Source organism: Urocitellus parryii, chromosome 7, assembly GCF_045843805.1.
Source record: "Urocitellus parryii isolate mUroPar1 chromosome 7, mUroPar1.hap1, whole genome shotgun sequence".
NCBI lineage: Eukaryota > Metazoa > Chordata > Mammalia > Rodentia > Sciuridae > Urocitellus > Urocitellus parryii.
Window position 1 is genome coordinate 177,923,649 of NC_135537.1, and position 15,144 is coordinate 177,938,792.

The 15,144-nt window shown below is 51.6% G+C and overlaps 1 protein-coding gene across 1 annotated transcript; it reads left to right on the forward strand.

Annotated features, from left to right (window-relative positions):
- The first annotated feature begins 1,492 nt into the window (after positions 1 to 1,492).
- On the forward strand, positions 1,493 to 15,067 carry Cdr2l (cerebellar degeneration related protein 2 like). Its single transcript, XM_026404859.2, has 5 exons — positions 1,493 to 1,959; positions 9,960 to 10,072; positions 10,366 to 10,514; positions 11,078 to 11,242; positions 12,551 to 15,067. The coding sequence occupies exons 1-5, from the start codon at positions 1,884 to 1,886 to the stop codon at positions 13,440 to 13,442; spliced, it is 1,395 nt and encodes a 464-aa protein (XP_026260644.1). The 5' UTR covers positions 1,493 to 1,883; the 3' UTR covers positions 13,443 to 15,067.
- Positions 15,068 to 15,144: the final 77 nt, after the last annotated feature.

Sequence of the window (15,144 nt, forward strand, 5' to 3'; positions counted from 1 at the left end):
TGTGGTGCTTTTGGGAGAGGTGGGGCCTGGTGGAAGGAAGTTCATTGGAGGTGTGCCCTTCCAGTGAAGAGGCTGCTAGGCCTTAGGCCTTCCTGTCTCTCTGCATCCTGATGGCCATGAGGGCAGCAGTTTTCTCTGCTGTGTACTTCCACCATGATCTACTGCCTCACCATTGGCTCAAAGGAAACCATGAACAGAAACTAGGAGCCAAAAGAAAACTTTTCTCCTTATAAGCTTATTTATCTCAGGTTATTTTGTCATAATGCTGGGAAGCTGACTTCTACCCAGTGATTTGAGAGGCTGAGGCAGGAGGATCACAAGTTCAAGGCCAGCCTGGGCAACTTAGTGAGACCTCGTCTCAAAATAAAAAAGGGCCAGGGATAAAACACAGTGGTAAAACATCCCAGTGTTCACATACTGAAAACAAGATAGAAATACTATAAAATAAAACAAAAAAGGGCTAAGCATGGTGGCGAACTCCTGTAAATCCAGCAGCTCAGGAAGCCGAGGTAGGAGGATCACAAGTTCAAAGCCAGCCTTAGCAACTTAATGAGTAACTTAGGAAACTCTATCTCAAAATAAAAAGTAAAATGGGCTGGTATATATCTCAGTAGTTAAGTGCCCCTGGGTCAATAAAATAAAATAAAATAAATAAAACAAACAATCAAAAAAGAAATAAAGAAAACTGATGAACACATCAACTTATAAAGGTTTATTTTGGCCCAGTTTTGGAGGTTTCCGCCAATGAGCAGATGTCTTTCACAGTTTTCTCCTAAGGATTTGAAATGTTCATCTATTTTGGACACAAATCCTTTGCTGGATATTTCGCAACATAAATTCTGAGTTGGAGAAACTCAGTGCCTCAACAATGCTAGCCCATGCTGGGCCGCAATAAAAATGGATTACATGGATGTTTGAGTTTGAAAATTCCTTTAAAGGAAAGAATGCTTGGATAGGTGAAACAATGTGGCTTTATCATAATCGGATATAGGTATGGGTCCGCAGGAAGGGAAATAGAAATTTAAAGAGAAAAGCACAGAATGCAAGTAACACATCCTCAAAATTTGTCACTCCCAGCCTTCAGTTTTTGGCTTTGGTCTTTTAAGCACTCAAGTTCTTAAAGGTAATTGTAAATTAACACTATTCAAAGAATGTCCATGGAAGATATCAGTGGGCCCGCCGGTTCTACGCGCTGAGGACCCGCAGTAAACAAGATCCTTGTTTCCAGGAGATCTAGAAGAAGAGACAACAACAGGTAAACAAAATAATTCCAGAGAGCAGTGAACTGATGAAGTCGGACATGGAGGGAAGAAGGAAGGGGGTTGATCCAGCAACTCCCAGGCCGGGACACAAGGAAGGTCCCACCCTTGGCCCCGCCTCTAGCTTTGCATACACCTCCTGATTGGCCAACGGCGGCAGGCACCGCCCCACGGAGCTGGCAGCTCGGGAAGCTGCAGGGCCAAGATGCAGCCGCGGCTCTGGGTGTCGCCGGGCGGGCCGGGGACAGCTCAGGCCAGAGCCGAACACGGGGTGCCCGCTGCGACACCCGCACGCTCCTAGCGCCCCAGACCTGACGGCGGCCCCGGGCCCTCCCTGCCGCCATCCCCGCCGTCGTCTCCACCCCTCCACCCTTTGTGCCGCAGCAGCCCGGCGCCCCGGGGCTCCGCGGGACCCCGGCCGGGCGGGACCGCGGCGGTGCTCCAGGCCCCGCGTGGGCTCCCGGCTCGCAGCCGATGGCTAGGGGGCGCGGCGCGGGCGGGGGCGCTGCAGCCCGAGTCCACGTCGCGGGAGGCTCGTCCCGCCTCCGCTGCATTGTCCCGGACCCCGCGCCCCGGCCCTGAGCCGCGCCACCGCAGCGCCCGCCCACTGCCGCCGGCGGGGCCATGCGGAGAGCCACCAGGATGGAGGACTTCGCAGAGGAAGAGGAGCCCTGGTACGACCAGCAGGATCTGGAGCAGGGTGAGCGCGGCGGGGAGGGAAGCGGGGAAGCGGGGGTCCGTTACTCCATTGTCGGGCGGCATCACCCCAAGAAAGGCTGGGCTGGACCTAGTGAGCCCGACTCTGAGCAGTGATGCGTCTGGAGAATGGGGACGTGGAAAGAGGGGCGCTGCCCGAGAGACCCAGACTAGTCGCCTGATGGAGCAGCAAAAGGGGATGGAGGTGGTCTTTCTATTTCACCAGCTGACTGAGCATCCATCATCCAGCTCGCCCACCTCATCTTGCGGTCAGCTACTGCCCAGATGCCCCTGGTGTTGTTAGAGGCCTGGGTACTGGCTGAAGGTCTTTGGAAGGTGGCAGGGAGCTAATGGTATGTTTTGCTCGGAGGGTGCTGTATGTAGAGGGGAGTCGTCTCGTTCCAAATCTAGCAGCACCTGTCCCTCCAGGATATCTAAACTCTGAGACTCACAGAAAGTTTCCCCAACTCGCTTCCCTTTTACCCAGGGAGGGGATGGTGCAGGGACCATGCCGGTGGAGAAGGGGAAAGTGGAGTCTTCTATCTGCCTTCATGAGGAAAGAGTCTCCCAATGCTTCCTTTCCCTGGGGCCCCTCCCAGTGGCTCAGGGTTTGGAGGGGGCCCCTTTAGGTAATTCCCAGTGCCGAGTTAGAGCCTGAATAAGGAGAGCCACATCCACCAGCCTCTCATCTGAGGAAGAGGGGGCCACAGGAAGGGGGTTAGGAGCTGGTGATGAGGTGGCCAAAGTGACATCACTGCGAGGAGGAGGGAGGAGCAGGGCTGTTGGGACAGGAAGGAGGAGGCCTGAGAGGGTCAGCGCCAAGGTTTGCTGGAGTGGAGTCAAATCCATGCTGTCCTCCCCCAAGGTGCCTCATTCTTGGGTGATGAGATCTGGAGGGGGCCAGGAAGTATGTCCAGGGAGAAATGACCTTCCCATGGCCACAGGCATGCCTAAAGGATATGGACACAAGCCGTGCAATGTGTGCCGTCACACCCTGGTCTCCATCCCTGGGCACTTGCGCTCCTGCTTTGCCTGGAAGGGAAGCATCCACCCAAGTCCTAGAAGCTTTGTGTCCTGGGCCTGACCCACTTCCTACGCTGCCAAGATTCACAGGCAGATGAAGTGTTGTCCTTATGCTTAGACTATGGGCTAATCAGGTTCTCAGCGGACCATGTGGGATGGCGGGCTCTGGGCTATATACCCTGCCATGCTCAGTACCCGGGACTCCAGCCTCGGCCTCCCAGTGAGATGGCCTACATTGACTGTGATGCCCTTCTTCCCCATCCTAGGCACAAACACCTATGGGTCTCACTTAAGTGCCAGACACCATCCTAGGAGCTGGCAACAATCACAGCCCTGACCCTCTCAGTATTCTTGGTGAGTGGAGGAGGCCTACTTGTAACTAAGAAAATAGGTAGTACAGCATTATGGGATGACTTCCTGGAAGAAGCAGGCTTAGAAGGAAAGGTTGGAAACTGGAGTTCTGGGGAAGATGGCCTCTCTGGAAGGCAGATGCTGATACTAATGCAGTATCATTAAGTTCCTGCACCCTTAACCAAGATTTGGCACCATGCCCGTCCCAGATGTGAGAGGAAGGAGCTTGGGAGTTGTGCAGCTTCTGAGGAAGGGAGAGGTATTGAGATTCCAGCAGGGCTGAGCAGCTCTGCTCTGGGGCTGGGTGGGGGATGGGCACTGCAGGCCCAGCTTCTCTCCCTGCTGGCTTGTGGCTAGGTCAGCACCCTCAGTGGGAGCTGGAGCCCAGGAATGAGGGGAACCAGCAATGAGATAGTCTCAGAAGAAACTGGAGCTTTTCACCCCAAACAAGATGTCTGTTTGCCATGGGCCAGGTGCCATGTTGAACCTAGGGATATAGTCTCTGCCCTTAGGGGACCCCACGCTCCAGCCAAGGAGACCAGTGGGATCAAATTAATGACCATCACAGTGCAAGGAGTCCTGTAACCCCTTGGCCCAGAGAGAGTGAGAGCAGAGACTCAAAAAGGTTTATGCCAAAGCTCCTTTGAGCCAGGAAGTGAAGGAAGGAAGGGGAAGGCATTCTAGGGAGAAGGGATGCTAGTATCAGGCTTAGAGGCTTGTAAAAAGACAGGCAAGTGGAGTGGGGGACAGAGGAAGTCCTGGGTGCAGCTGCTGGGGCGATAGCCCCCTCCCTGCCCCCTAAGGGCACACAGAGAGCTGAATGTGGAGCAGGGTGGCCAGCCAGAGAGCAGCCACATGGGGGTCAGGGGCCCTTTCCTCCTTCCCTCCTCCCAGTACCTGAACACTCTTCTTCCGAATTGCTCCCTGTTGGCCTGCAGTGGCCTGGGAATAGTTTTCTCATCAGCCACCTCTCCTTCCATGCCCGTTTCCCATGCCCCAGGGCAAGTCCTGACTTCACTCTCCAGCAAAGTGACCACAGAGATCCTGTTTGACTTTGATGCTCTCTGTCCCGGTGGAAGGAGGTGATTGGGACAGGCGAGGTCTTTAGATTCACCGTGTTCCCTCTGCCCACTGCCTCAAGCACCTGTAAAAATAGAAAAAAGCCATTAATTATTAAGCACAGGCTCTCTCTGCCCACCTCCCTCCCCCACCTTGGACCAGTATGGCAGGCCCTGTGGACATCTCTGTCCAGGCTGAGAGATGGCTGCTGAGTCACAGATTTGAAGTCCCAGACAGGCAATGACCCTCTCCTCTCCTGCCCAGCCTGTCCTTGAGTCTTCGGCCTCTGGGGAGGGATCTGAGATGGCAAGGGGAGGGATGTCCCTCCTCTACCCTGTTTGCCCTAAAGGTGACCAGATTCCAATAGTGTGGACCCTGAGTTGCTGACATTTGTGCCCCGAGGGCTGTAGCAGGACCCCACAATCATGCTGGGTTATATATATCAGGTGTCCTCCACTCTGGGCCCACACCCTTTTCCTCCGTCTCCTCTTCTCTGTGCCCGTTCCCTCTCCCTTTCCCACCTCTCTGTCCTGGAGTCAGACATGCCCCATCCGACACAGCCAGAAGGAGCACAGAATTTCCAGATTTCTTTCCAAAAAAATATCTCCTGGGTCCCCCCAGCCATTCCCACTCAGGCCTCCGGGTATTGCCTCATAGAAAACCACTGAATGGGGCTGGGGATGTGGCTCAAGCGGTAGCGCGCTCACCTGGCATGCGTGCGGCCCAGGTTTGGTCCTCCAGCACCACATACAAACAAAGATGTTGTGTCCGCCAATAACTAATAAATAAATATTAAAAAAAAAAAAAAGAAAACCACTGAAGTCCTCTGAAAGAGACCCCAGGAAAAAAAAAAAAAACAGATTCTGGTCAGGAGGTGTCAACCCAAACTCAGGACCTTCCCCAGCTTGGTCCAGTGTGGCCCACTGATCTGGCTGTGATAGTCTGTTGGTCCCTGGGCTCCTAGATCCTGCTTAGCCAGCTCCCACAGTCTCCTGCTCTCAGGCCACCCTCCCCAGAGCCTGGAGCCAACAGCAGTCCTCAGCAAGCTGGTGTCCTTTCCCACCACTTGGCTCCACTCAGTCCCCTGCTCTGCAGCTTCCAGACTCCTGTGATCCCTCTGGCAGCTTTGAGTACTTAGCTTGCACTGCGATCCAGTTTCCCTGAATCAGTCGGAGATTCTCCTCTCCCACTCCCAAAGCTTCCATTATGTTTCCTTTCCTCCCTATTCTTGAACTGCTAGGTGGCCCAGGTCACATTCCCTGCCTTTGCAGGGCCATCTGTGCTATCCCCAGTATGGTGTATACTGCCCTGTACACACCACACGGGGAACAGTGCCCCAGCCCGCAGTGGTAGGAGCTCACCTGGAGGGAGGAGCATGGTGCTCACCTGCACATGGCCTTTCTTCTTCACCCCCCTTCTGATGTTGTGGATTCTGGTTCAGCTGCAGCAGCTCCATGCAGAGCTGGTATTAAGAGCAATGGCCTGTTCACAGACCGCTAGATGGTTCCAAGCGGGGAGACATTTAGGAGGAAGGCCTTCTGTTCTATTGCATTTATACCCGAATTACTTGCTACCACGCAGGGGTGAGCTGAATGCTCACTGTCACCCCACCTTGGGGCGGTCTTGCTGGGATCCCACCTCCTACCAAGCACATGACTTAACACAAGGCAGTAGTTCTCCAATCACTACATCAAACTTCACGCCTTGTAAACACCTCCAGACTTTTGCTCAAGTTACAGTTTATCAATTACTACAGCACGTGTTCTTGTTCCCTTACCAGTTTATATTAGGTAACCAGCTCTTCTTGGCATCCTCAGAAGCAAGTTAATTGCTCAAGGCTAAATGCTCTTATCTATGATTTATATAATTTAGCTTTGTTTTCTTAGGGAAAGCTGCTTTCTTTCTCTGGACTATGCCATTAGACACCTGAAGCTGTTCTCTGCTTCAGGTGGGGCCCTCCTCCAGGCTTAGGCCTGCCACGGGGGCTCCACTCTGGCTGTTTCAAAACCTCTCCTCCAGACTTGTTCCTGAAGGGCAGCTTGGCCTTTCATGCAGGCCACTGGCTGGTCGGGCCCCTCTGGCTTTTACAGGGCAAACCCAGATTGGTGGGAAGTGAGTCGCAGACTCTGCTCTCAGCTTCCCAGCCCTTGTTTCTGCTCTCCAGGCTTATCCAGGAGGAGGCCACCAGGCCAGGCCTGTCCACTGCATACCACAGGGCTCAGTGGAAACCTGCCAGCAGGGAATAAAAGCCCCTCCACCCTCTAGGGACCCCAGAGCTATCACTGTGCCTAAGAAGGGAAGCATTAATGAGCTGAGTCCCCAAACCACACCATCTCAGCCCCAGTGGAGCTGCCTTACGCATTTTGATCCAGATCTATGCCATCAGCCTAGATTGAGGACTGTTTCCAGAAACATCATAATGTAAAAAAGACTAAAGCTTTCCTGCTTTAGGCCGAATAAATCAAAAAGGCCTCCATTTTGTCCCAGCAATTCTGTTTCCAGGAAAGTGTCCTAAAGAAACAGGCAGTGATTTGCACAAAGGTTTTATATGAAAAGTTAACACCCATTTCTTTTTTCTTTTTTTTTTTTTTTTTGTCTTTTGTTTTGGTAGCAGGGATTAAACCCAGACCTTTAATATTGTTTTTTTCTCAAAACAGGATCTCTGTAAGGCTGGCCTTGAACTTGTGATCCTCCTACCTCAGCCTCCCAAGCTTCTGGGATTACAGGCATGCACTACCACAGCTGGCTCATTTCACTTTAAATAGAGAAAAAATTGAAGACATCCTAAAGGTCCAACAATAAGGACTATTTAGGGACAGCCGCTTAGGAGCATATATACAATAAAATATTCCATATCTTCTTTAAATGCTCGTGTTAGTCTATATTGACTTGGAAAGCTCCCCTGCCCTATGGTTAAATGAGAAAGGCAGGAACAGAAAAAATATGACTCTGTTTACATAAAACTGTATCTATACATATTTTAAGCACAGAGAACTATTTGGGAGGATGGTGAGAGCACTTTTATCTGGTACATTCTTGTTTTCTCCCACTCCATTCTTCTTCTCCTTCCACCTCATGCACACAAAGTGTAATTTTAATTACTAGCAAATGACATTCTTCTTTCATAACCATCTTGGGTCATCCATTTGTTTGTGGTATTCCAAGGCATAGATCTAAGAGCATACAAATGAAGTATATTTTCAGGTAATTTTTTTTTAAAGAGAGAGTGAGAGAGGAGAGAGAGAGAGAGAAAGAATTTTTAATATTATTTTTTAGTTCTCGGCGGACACAACATCTTTGTTGGTATGTGGTGCTGAGGATCAAACCCGGGCCGCACGCATGCCAGGCGAGCGCACTACCGCTTGAGCCACATCCCCAGCCCCATAATTTTTTTAATCACCGTTTTTTACCTTTCTGTACTGTTCTATTTATTTATTTATTTTGCAGCAAGCATGCCTTAAGAAAAACACTGGAAAAAAGAAAGAAAGAAAAACATTGAAACTATTTTAGAAAGAAAACAGTCATTTGAAACAACCTGAGCTTGCTTTAAGGACCTCTTTAATGATTTACTCTCTTCCATCAATCTTGGTCCCCTGATTAAGCTGCCTAAAAAAATTTTTTTTAAACAGCTTTATTGCATAATACACCATACAATCCACTCATTGAAAGCATACAATTCAGTGACTTTTAGTCTATTCAAAGATTTGTGCATCTATTACCGCAATCCATTTTAGAATAGTTTCATCCTTCTGTCTTTTTCTAGAAATGAAAATGATAAATATATTTAGTATATTTATTTGTGGGGGCAGGATGGTATACACTCCAAATATCTAGGATGGTAAACACTCCATTTTTAGGGATTTCTGTAACTGCCACTTTCTTTTATTCACCTTATACACATCCCTGTAAAAAGAAGACAAACTTCTCCAGCCTCTCTGGTTTTTTTTTAAGAGAATTTTAATATTTATTTTTTAGTTTTTTCGGCAGACACAACATCTTTGTTGGTATGTGGTGCTGAGGATCGAACCCGGGCCGCACGCATGCTAGGCAAGCGCACTACCGCTTGAGCCACATCCCCAGCCCTCCAGCCTCTCTGATAGCGCTCATTTACCTGGGCAAGAAGAGGGGAGGTTATTTCTACCAGCGAGGTTCAAGAACCAGGGCTGCTGGGGAAAGAGGATATTTTTGCTGCCCAGGGAAAGAGGAAAAGGTTTAAGAGAGGGGCATGTGCCACTAGCACATGGTACCCAATTAGGGTAAGGACACTTGAAATCAGCTCATGACCTTGAGCAAGTCACTCTTCCCTCTCCTACCTGTCATCCATAAAATGAAAAAGTTAGACCAAAGAATTCTGAATCTTACACCAGGTGTGGTGGTGCACACCTGTAATCCTAGTGGCTCAGGAGGCAGAGGCAGAGGCAGATGGATCATGAGTTCAAAGCTAGCCTCCGCAACTTAGCAAGGCCATAAGCAACTCAATGAGACCTGTCTCTAAGTAAAATGTAAAAAAGGGCTGAGGATGTTGATCAGTGGTTAAGCACCCCTGGTTAAGTACCAAAAGTAAAAAGAAATTCTGAATCTTCACCCAAATCCAGTAGCCTGTCCTCTCTGTATCTCAGGAAGTTCCTACTCACCCTTCAAAACCCAACTGACTTGCCTAACATGCATAAGGCCCTGGATTCAAACCCCAGAATCAAACAAAACAGAAAAACCTGAAAGTGGCCCATTTGTCTGAGCCTCCTGCCATCCCCAGGAACAGTGAAGCTCTCTTACCTGTTGTCCCAGGGCACTTTGCCCCTATGTTTATCTATGCATTTGGTACAGGCATGGTGGTGCATGCCTGTAGTCTCACCTACTCAAGAGGTTGAGACTGGAGGATTGCAAGTCTAGGCCAGCCTCAGAAACTTAGCAAGAACCTCAACAGCATAGTAACACTCTGTCTCAAAACAAAAAAAAAAAAAAAAAGAAAGAAAGAAAGAAAGAAAAAGGCCTGAGGATGTAACTCAGTGGTAAAGCACCCCTGGGTTTAAATTCCTAGCACCCAAAAAAAAAAAAAAAAAAGGAAAAGAAATGCACTTAGCATATTTCAATTACTCGTTCTTTTTGAAAAGGATTTGTTGTGCACTTGCTCTGTACCAGGTATTGTCTGGAGATAGTCATTTTTAAAAATTCCTGTCTCATGAGTTCACAATCAGTAGCAGAAATGAACTAGATCAATGAGCATCTTGTTTGGTAAGTTAGATGATGCTAAAGAGAAAAATTAAGTGGAGGAGAGATTGTGGGGCAAGGCAGGCTGTGACTTGAAATCACATGTTTGCGGAAAGACCCCCCCCCCCCAGAAAGTGACTAAGCACAGACTTGAAGGAGGACACAGGGTATGTCTGAGGAATGGACATTTAAGATGTAAGTGGCAGCAATGCAAGACTTAGCTCCTGGCCTCCACGAGACTCCCTTAGGGCAGTCTGTGTTGTGGTGGCCTTGGAGTCTTGGGACCCAGCCCAGAATGAGTGAGAGAAGGGGAATGGCGGCCCTCTCTCATACTGCTGTGTTCCCTGCCCTCCACCTCCCCAGACTTGCACCTGGCTGCAGAGCTGGGGAAGACCCTGCTGGAGAGGAACAAGGAACTGGAGGAGTCCCTGCAGCAGATGTACTCCACCAACGAGGAGCAAGTGCAGGAGATCGAGGTAAGGGGCCTCGGGCCCTGGACATGCTTTCCTCCACCATCAAGGGTATGTCTTTGTGCAATTTTGCCAAAGCAACCCTCTTAACAGACACAGCCTTGGTTCAACAGCCTTGGGCAGTTCACAACCTGCACAACGATTCCACGCAGCTCCATTGCTCCACTGACTCTATCCCTACTCAACTGAAGACAAATACCTCCAAACAAAACTGTACCTAGGATTGGGAGGAATGCAAAGACATACACTTCCCCCTGCCCCGCTCTAAAAGTCAGCTCCAACTTCCCCTTCTCCCCTAGTACCTGACCAAGCAGCTGGACACACTGCGGCATGTGAACGAACAGCACGCCAAAGTGTATGAGCAGCTGGACCTGACAGCCCGGGACCTGGAGCTGACCAACCAGAGGCTGGTGCTGGATAGTAAGGCCGCCCAGCAGAAGATCCATGGGTGAGGGCTGGGCTGAGGCTGCGGGCGAGGGAGAGGCCCAGGGCTGGGAGCAGGAGGGCACAGGGGCTGGTGCGGCTAGAGGCCCAGGCCGAGGAGCCCCAGATGGTAGTGAGTTTGTCCGAGTCCATCTTGCGTGGTTTAACATTTGGCCTGCAACCCTTCTTTAAGCATCAAGTAGGCACCAGGCTGGGTTTTAGACTCTGGGGATACCATGGCGGGGTACACAGGTTGTGGGGTACACTGTCTTGCCTCTTGGAGTCCTCAGCTGGGGGGGAAAGCAGATGTGTAAATATCATACTGCAGAGTAGGATGATAAGTGACAGAGGCCTGTATAGGAACTGGGGTAGCTCAGAGTGATCAGCTTGGCCTGGGAGGTGTGAGAAAGGGTGTCTCCTCTGGGATGCAGACAGTTCTCCATCTGACCTCAGCACCAGGGAGCAAGGTTCAAAGTGACCTGTCAGTGCCCAACCCCATGTCCCTCCATCTGCAGGGATCCAGAGCTGCAGTGAGGGCCACCCCATCCCTTTAAAACTTTTCCTATGTATGTGTCCACCCCACGCCAGGTTGACTGAGACCATCGAGCGCCTGCAGGCCCAGGTGGAGGAGCTGCAGGCCCAGGTAGAACAGCTGCGCGACCTGGAGCAGCTGCGCGTGCGCCGGGAGAAGCGGGAACGCAGGCGCACCATCCACACCTTCCCCTGCCTCAAGGAGCTGTGCACCAGCCCGCGGTAGGTAGCTGGGACAAGAGGCAGGTGGGAAGGAAGGCTGGTGCCTTGTCCAGGCCATGGGAGAGACTGCTGCGACAATCACAGCAGCTGCATTTATGGAGCACTGGCTGTGTACCACTACACTATTGGTTTAATTCTCATTGTCTACTCTGAAGCGTATTATTTTATTATACCTATTATTTAGACTAGAAAATTGAAGCTCAGAGGTTACATATCTTATCCAAGGTCTCGTATTTATTAATAGGCATGGTCAGGTTTCTAACCCAATATGGGTTAAACACCGTACCTTTCAGATCTCATTAAATCTAAGATCAATGATCATTTAACCCAGTAAGTCCCAAGTTTTTAATTCTGTGAATATTTCAGTGAAATTGATGCAGGTGTATTAAAATAGGTTGGAAATAATAATCTAGAGCCTATGTATATTATTATTTGATTGACCTTAATTAATATATTAATTATTACAGTATAAAGTAATTGTATTATTATTGTATACTATATTTAAGTTTTTATAGACATTCTACTTCTGGGATGATGGGACCAAATGGGTTAATATAAGAATAGAGAGTTGGCCAGGTGTGGTAGCACTTCCCTGTTATCCCAGAAGCTTGGAAGGTTGAGGCAGGAGAATCACGCATTCAAAGCCAGCCTGAGTAAGGGCAAGGTGCTAAGCAACTCAGTGAGACCCTGCCTCTAAAAAAAATACAAAAATAGGGCTGGGGATATAGCTCAGTGGACCAGCGCCCCGGAGTTCACTCCCCTGTGCCAAAAAAAAAAAAAGAAGAAGAAGAACACAGGGCTGGTGTGTAGCTCAGTGGTGGAGCACTTACTTGCCTACCACTGGAAATGCCCTGGGTTCCATCCCCAGCGCCAGAGGTGGGGCAGGGAACAGACTGCGTGTTTAGTGTGTGTTTCAGTAATGGTCTTTGCACAGAGTAATGGAAGGGGTTTAATAAAGAAGAGCAAGGTTATGAAAACCGCAGCACCCCAGGGTTGCAACAGAGCGGCTGAGGGGCCAGGGGAAGGGAGATGGATTACTACCTGGCTGGCACCAACAAAGGAAAAAGCCTGAGGAGGCCCCTGGCCACACACTTTGCATCTTGCTGGGTGCCTCCCTTTGCTGGGCTTAGGAGAGCAGGGGCCCTGCTGAGGCTGTCCATAGTGGTGCCCCCCCCCGGGGGGGGGGATGGTAGAGTAGGGTGGAGAGCAGTAGACAGCAGAGACAGCCCAGGCAGAAGCAAGGTGTAAGTGTCTGAGCCTGGGCTTGGGAGCTTTGGAGATGACCACCTACCTTCACTCCTCTCGCAGGTGCGAGGATGCCTTTCGCCTGCACAGCTCCTCCCTGGAGCTGGGCCCTCGGCCCCTGGAGCAGGAGAATGAGAGGCTGCAGACCTTGGTGGGAGTGCTGCGTTCCCAGGTGAGCCAGGAGCGGCAGCGCAAGGAGCGGGCAGAGCGCGAGTACACTGCGGTGCTGCAGGAGTACACGGAGCTGGAGCGGCAGCTGTGTGAGATGGAGGGCTGCCGCCTGCGCGTGCAGGAGCTGGAGGCCGAGCTGCTGGAGCTGCAGCAGATGAAGCAAGCCAAGACCTACCTGCTGGGCCGGGATGACCACCTGGCTGAGGCCCTGCTGGCACCCCTCACCCAGGCCCCTGAATCTGACGATCCCCAGCCGGGCATCGGAGATGACTCTGGTGCCCAGGACGGTGTCTCCTCACCTGCTGCCTCCCCCGGCCACGCGGTGCGTAAGAGCTGCAGCGACACGGCTCTCAATGCCATTGTGGCCAAAGACCCAGCCAGCAGGCACGCAGGCAACCTCACGCTGCACGCCAACAGCGTGCGCCGGCGGGGCATGTCCATCCTGCGGGAGGTGGATGAGCAGTACCACGCGCTGCTGGAGAAGTACGAGGAGCTGCTGAGCAAGTGCCGGCAGCACGGGGCTGGTGTGCGGCACACGGGCGTGCAGACCTCGCGGCCCATCTCCCGGGACAGCTCATGGAGGGACCTGCGGGGGGGCGAGGAGGGCCAGGGGGAGGCCAAGGCAGGTGAGAAGAGCCTGAGCCAGCATGTGGAGGCCGTGGACAAGCGGCTGGAGCAGAGCCAGCCCGAGTACAAGGCACTCTTCAAAGAGATCTTCGCCAGGATCCAGAAGACCAAGGCCGACATCAACTCCACCAAAGTTAAGACACACAGCAGCAAGTGACCCTTCTCTGGTCTGCCGCTTCCCCTGGGCTCCAGGCCATGGGGTCCCTCATGCCTGGACTACATAGCCTACAGTGAGTAAGAGAGCCCTTTAGCAGCAATATATCACAGCAGGTGGCCACTCCAGAGGGCCCGAGGAAGGGGGCCCCTCTGATCTGGGAACACTGCATGTTCCCCGTTGATGGAACAGCCAACTCGTCCCACCTCCTGCGAGTTCTTGGCCACCAGCTTCAGCCTGAACTCAGTTTCAAAGCCAAACATTCCCCCCTCCACTGGGGTTTCCCCAGCTCCACTGGCCCTGGCTTCCAGACCCTGGGCCTCACTCTTAGATCTATGGCCCAGTTTCTGAAAGCCATTCCGGATCAGTTGGTTTCCCCACCCCCAAAGTTCAGTTTTTCTGAGAGATTTGCAATGCAAGGTCGCCTTGACCCCTTGCCACAACTGGAAACACTTGAAAGGGGACCCCCAGAGCCAGCTATTGATGGTTCCTGGGGTCTCCTGGACCACCCACTGCTTCTTGCCAGCCGTGACTTGCTGTCATTCCCTTAGCACCAGCTGTCCCTACCCCCAGAGTCCTGAACAGGTCACAGATAGCCCCTGCCTTGCAGAGCAGAAAGGCTCAGCCAGGTCCTGAGTGTCCCCCACTCCAACCCTGGCAGGGACCCCTTGCCCATCGCAGAACTGTAGCCAATCAGAAGAGGGGAAGAGGGAGCCCCTCGACAGCCATACATGAGTGGTACCCTGTTTCCCTCAGCCAGCCTCCTTGAGCTCTAGCCCCAGAAATGCCTTCTGGGCATTCAGCCTTCCAGGGGCCGGATGGTGGAGAGCCCATGTCTGTATATCGCCTCTGCCTCCCTTCTCTGCACCTGCCCCATCTCAGGGACCATGACGTCTCATTCACTCCACGCTCCCCACAGGCCAGCCTGGCACAGGTCATACCTGCTGCCCTCAGAATGTCCTGGACACGGGCCACCAGTGGCCCCAGTGTCCATCCCTATTCCCCTTCACCCGAGACTCTCACTGCACATGAAGTAGTACTGAATTGGGTCGGGGATGAGGAATGATTTCCCGCCCTCCCACCTGCAAAATGCCTGCTCTTTACCTCCCAACTTTGTGGAGGGTGTTTGAAGCCCCAGCTGGGTCAGAGGTTCCATCTTTTGGTTTAAGACTTCAGAGTCTTAGTCAAGTTTCAGCTAAGAGATGCCCAGGTCCCCAGCTTGTCCTCGGCAGTCCTTCAGGGTTTCTTGTTCTTTAGTCATCCTCCTGAGACCCTAGAAATTGAAGGAGCCATACAATCCAGTGGAAGGCCGTGGCTCTGGCTTCTGTGCTGGGAGCCCAGCGGGAACCTTCATGCCTTATTTATTTCTAATGGGTAAAGGGGTTTCTTAACAAGCATACCTGACATCCCTCGGGATGCCACCTTGCTCTGGGCGGCACTGTGATGTGAGCTGGCGGCTGGGTCTTCTGTTTGTGCAACTTGGAACCTTTTGTCTTTTGGGGCTGGGCAGTTCCTAGCCCTCTGTATGTCTCTGTCATCTGGGGGAAGGGGTAAGCTCTGGCCTGTTTGCTCCCCAGCTCTGTAGCCGCCGACCAGCGTCTCCTTTGAAGTATACGTGAGAGAAATATATTTACAAATGCTTTATTCTCTTCTTTAATAAAAAATGCACCAGTATTCTAAAAAGCAGAAATGGCCCTAGAGCCAG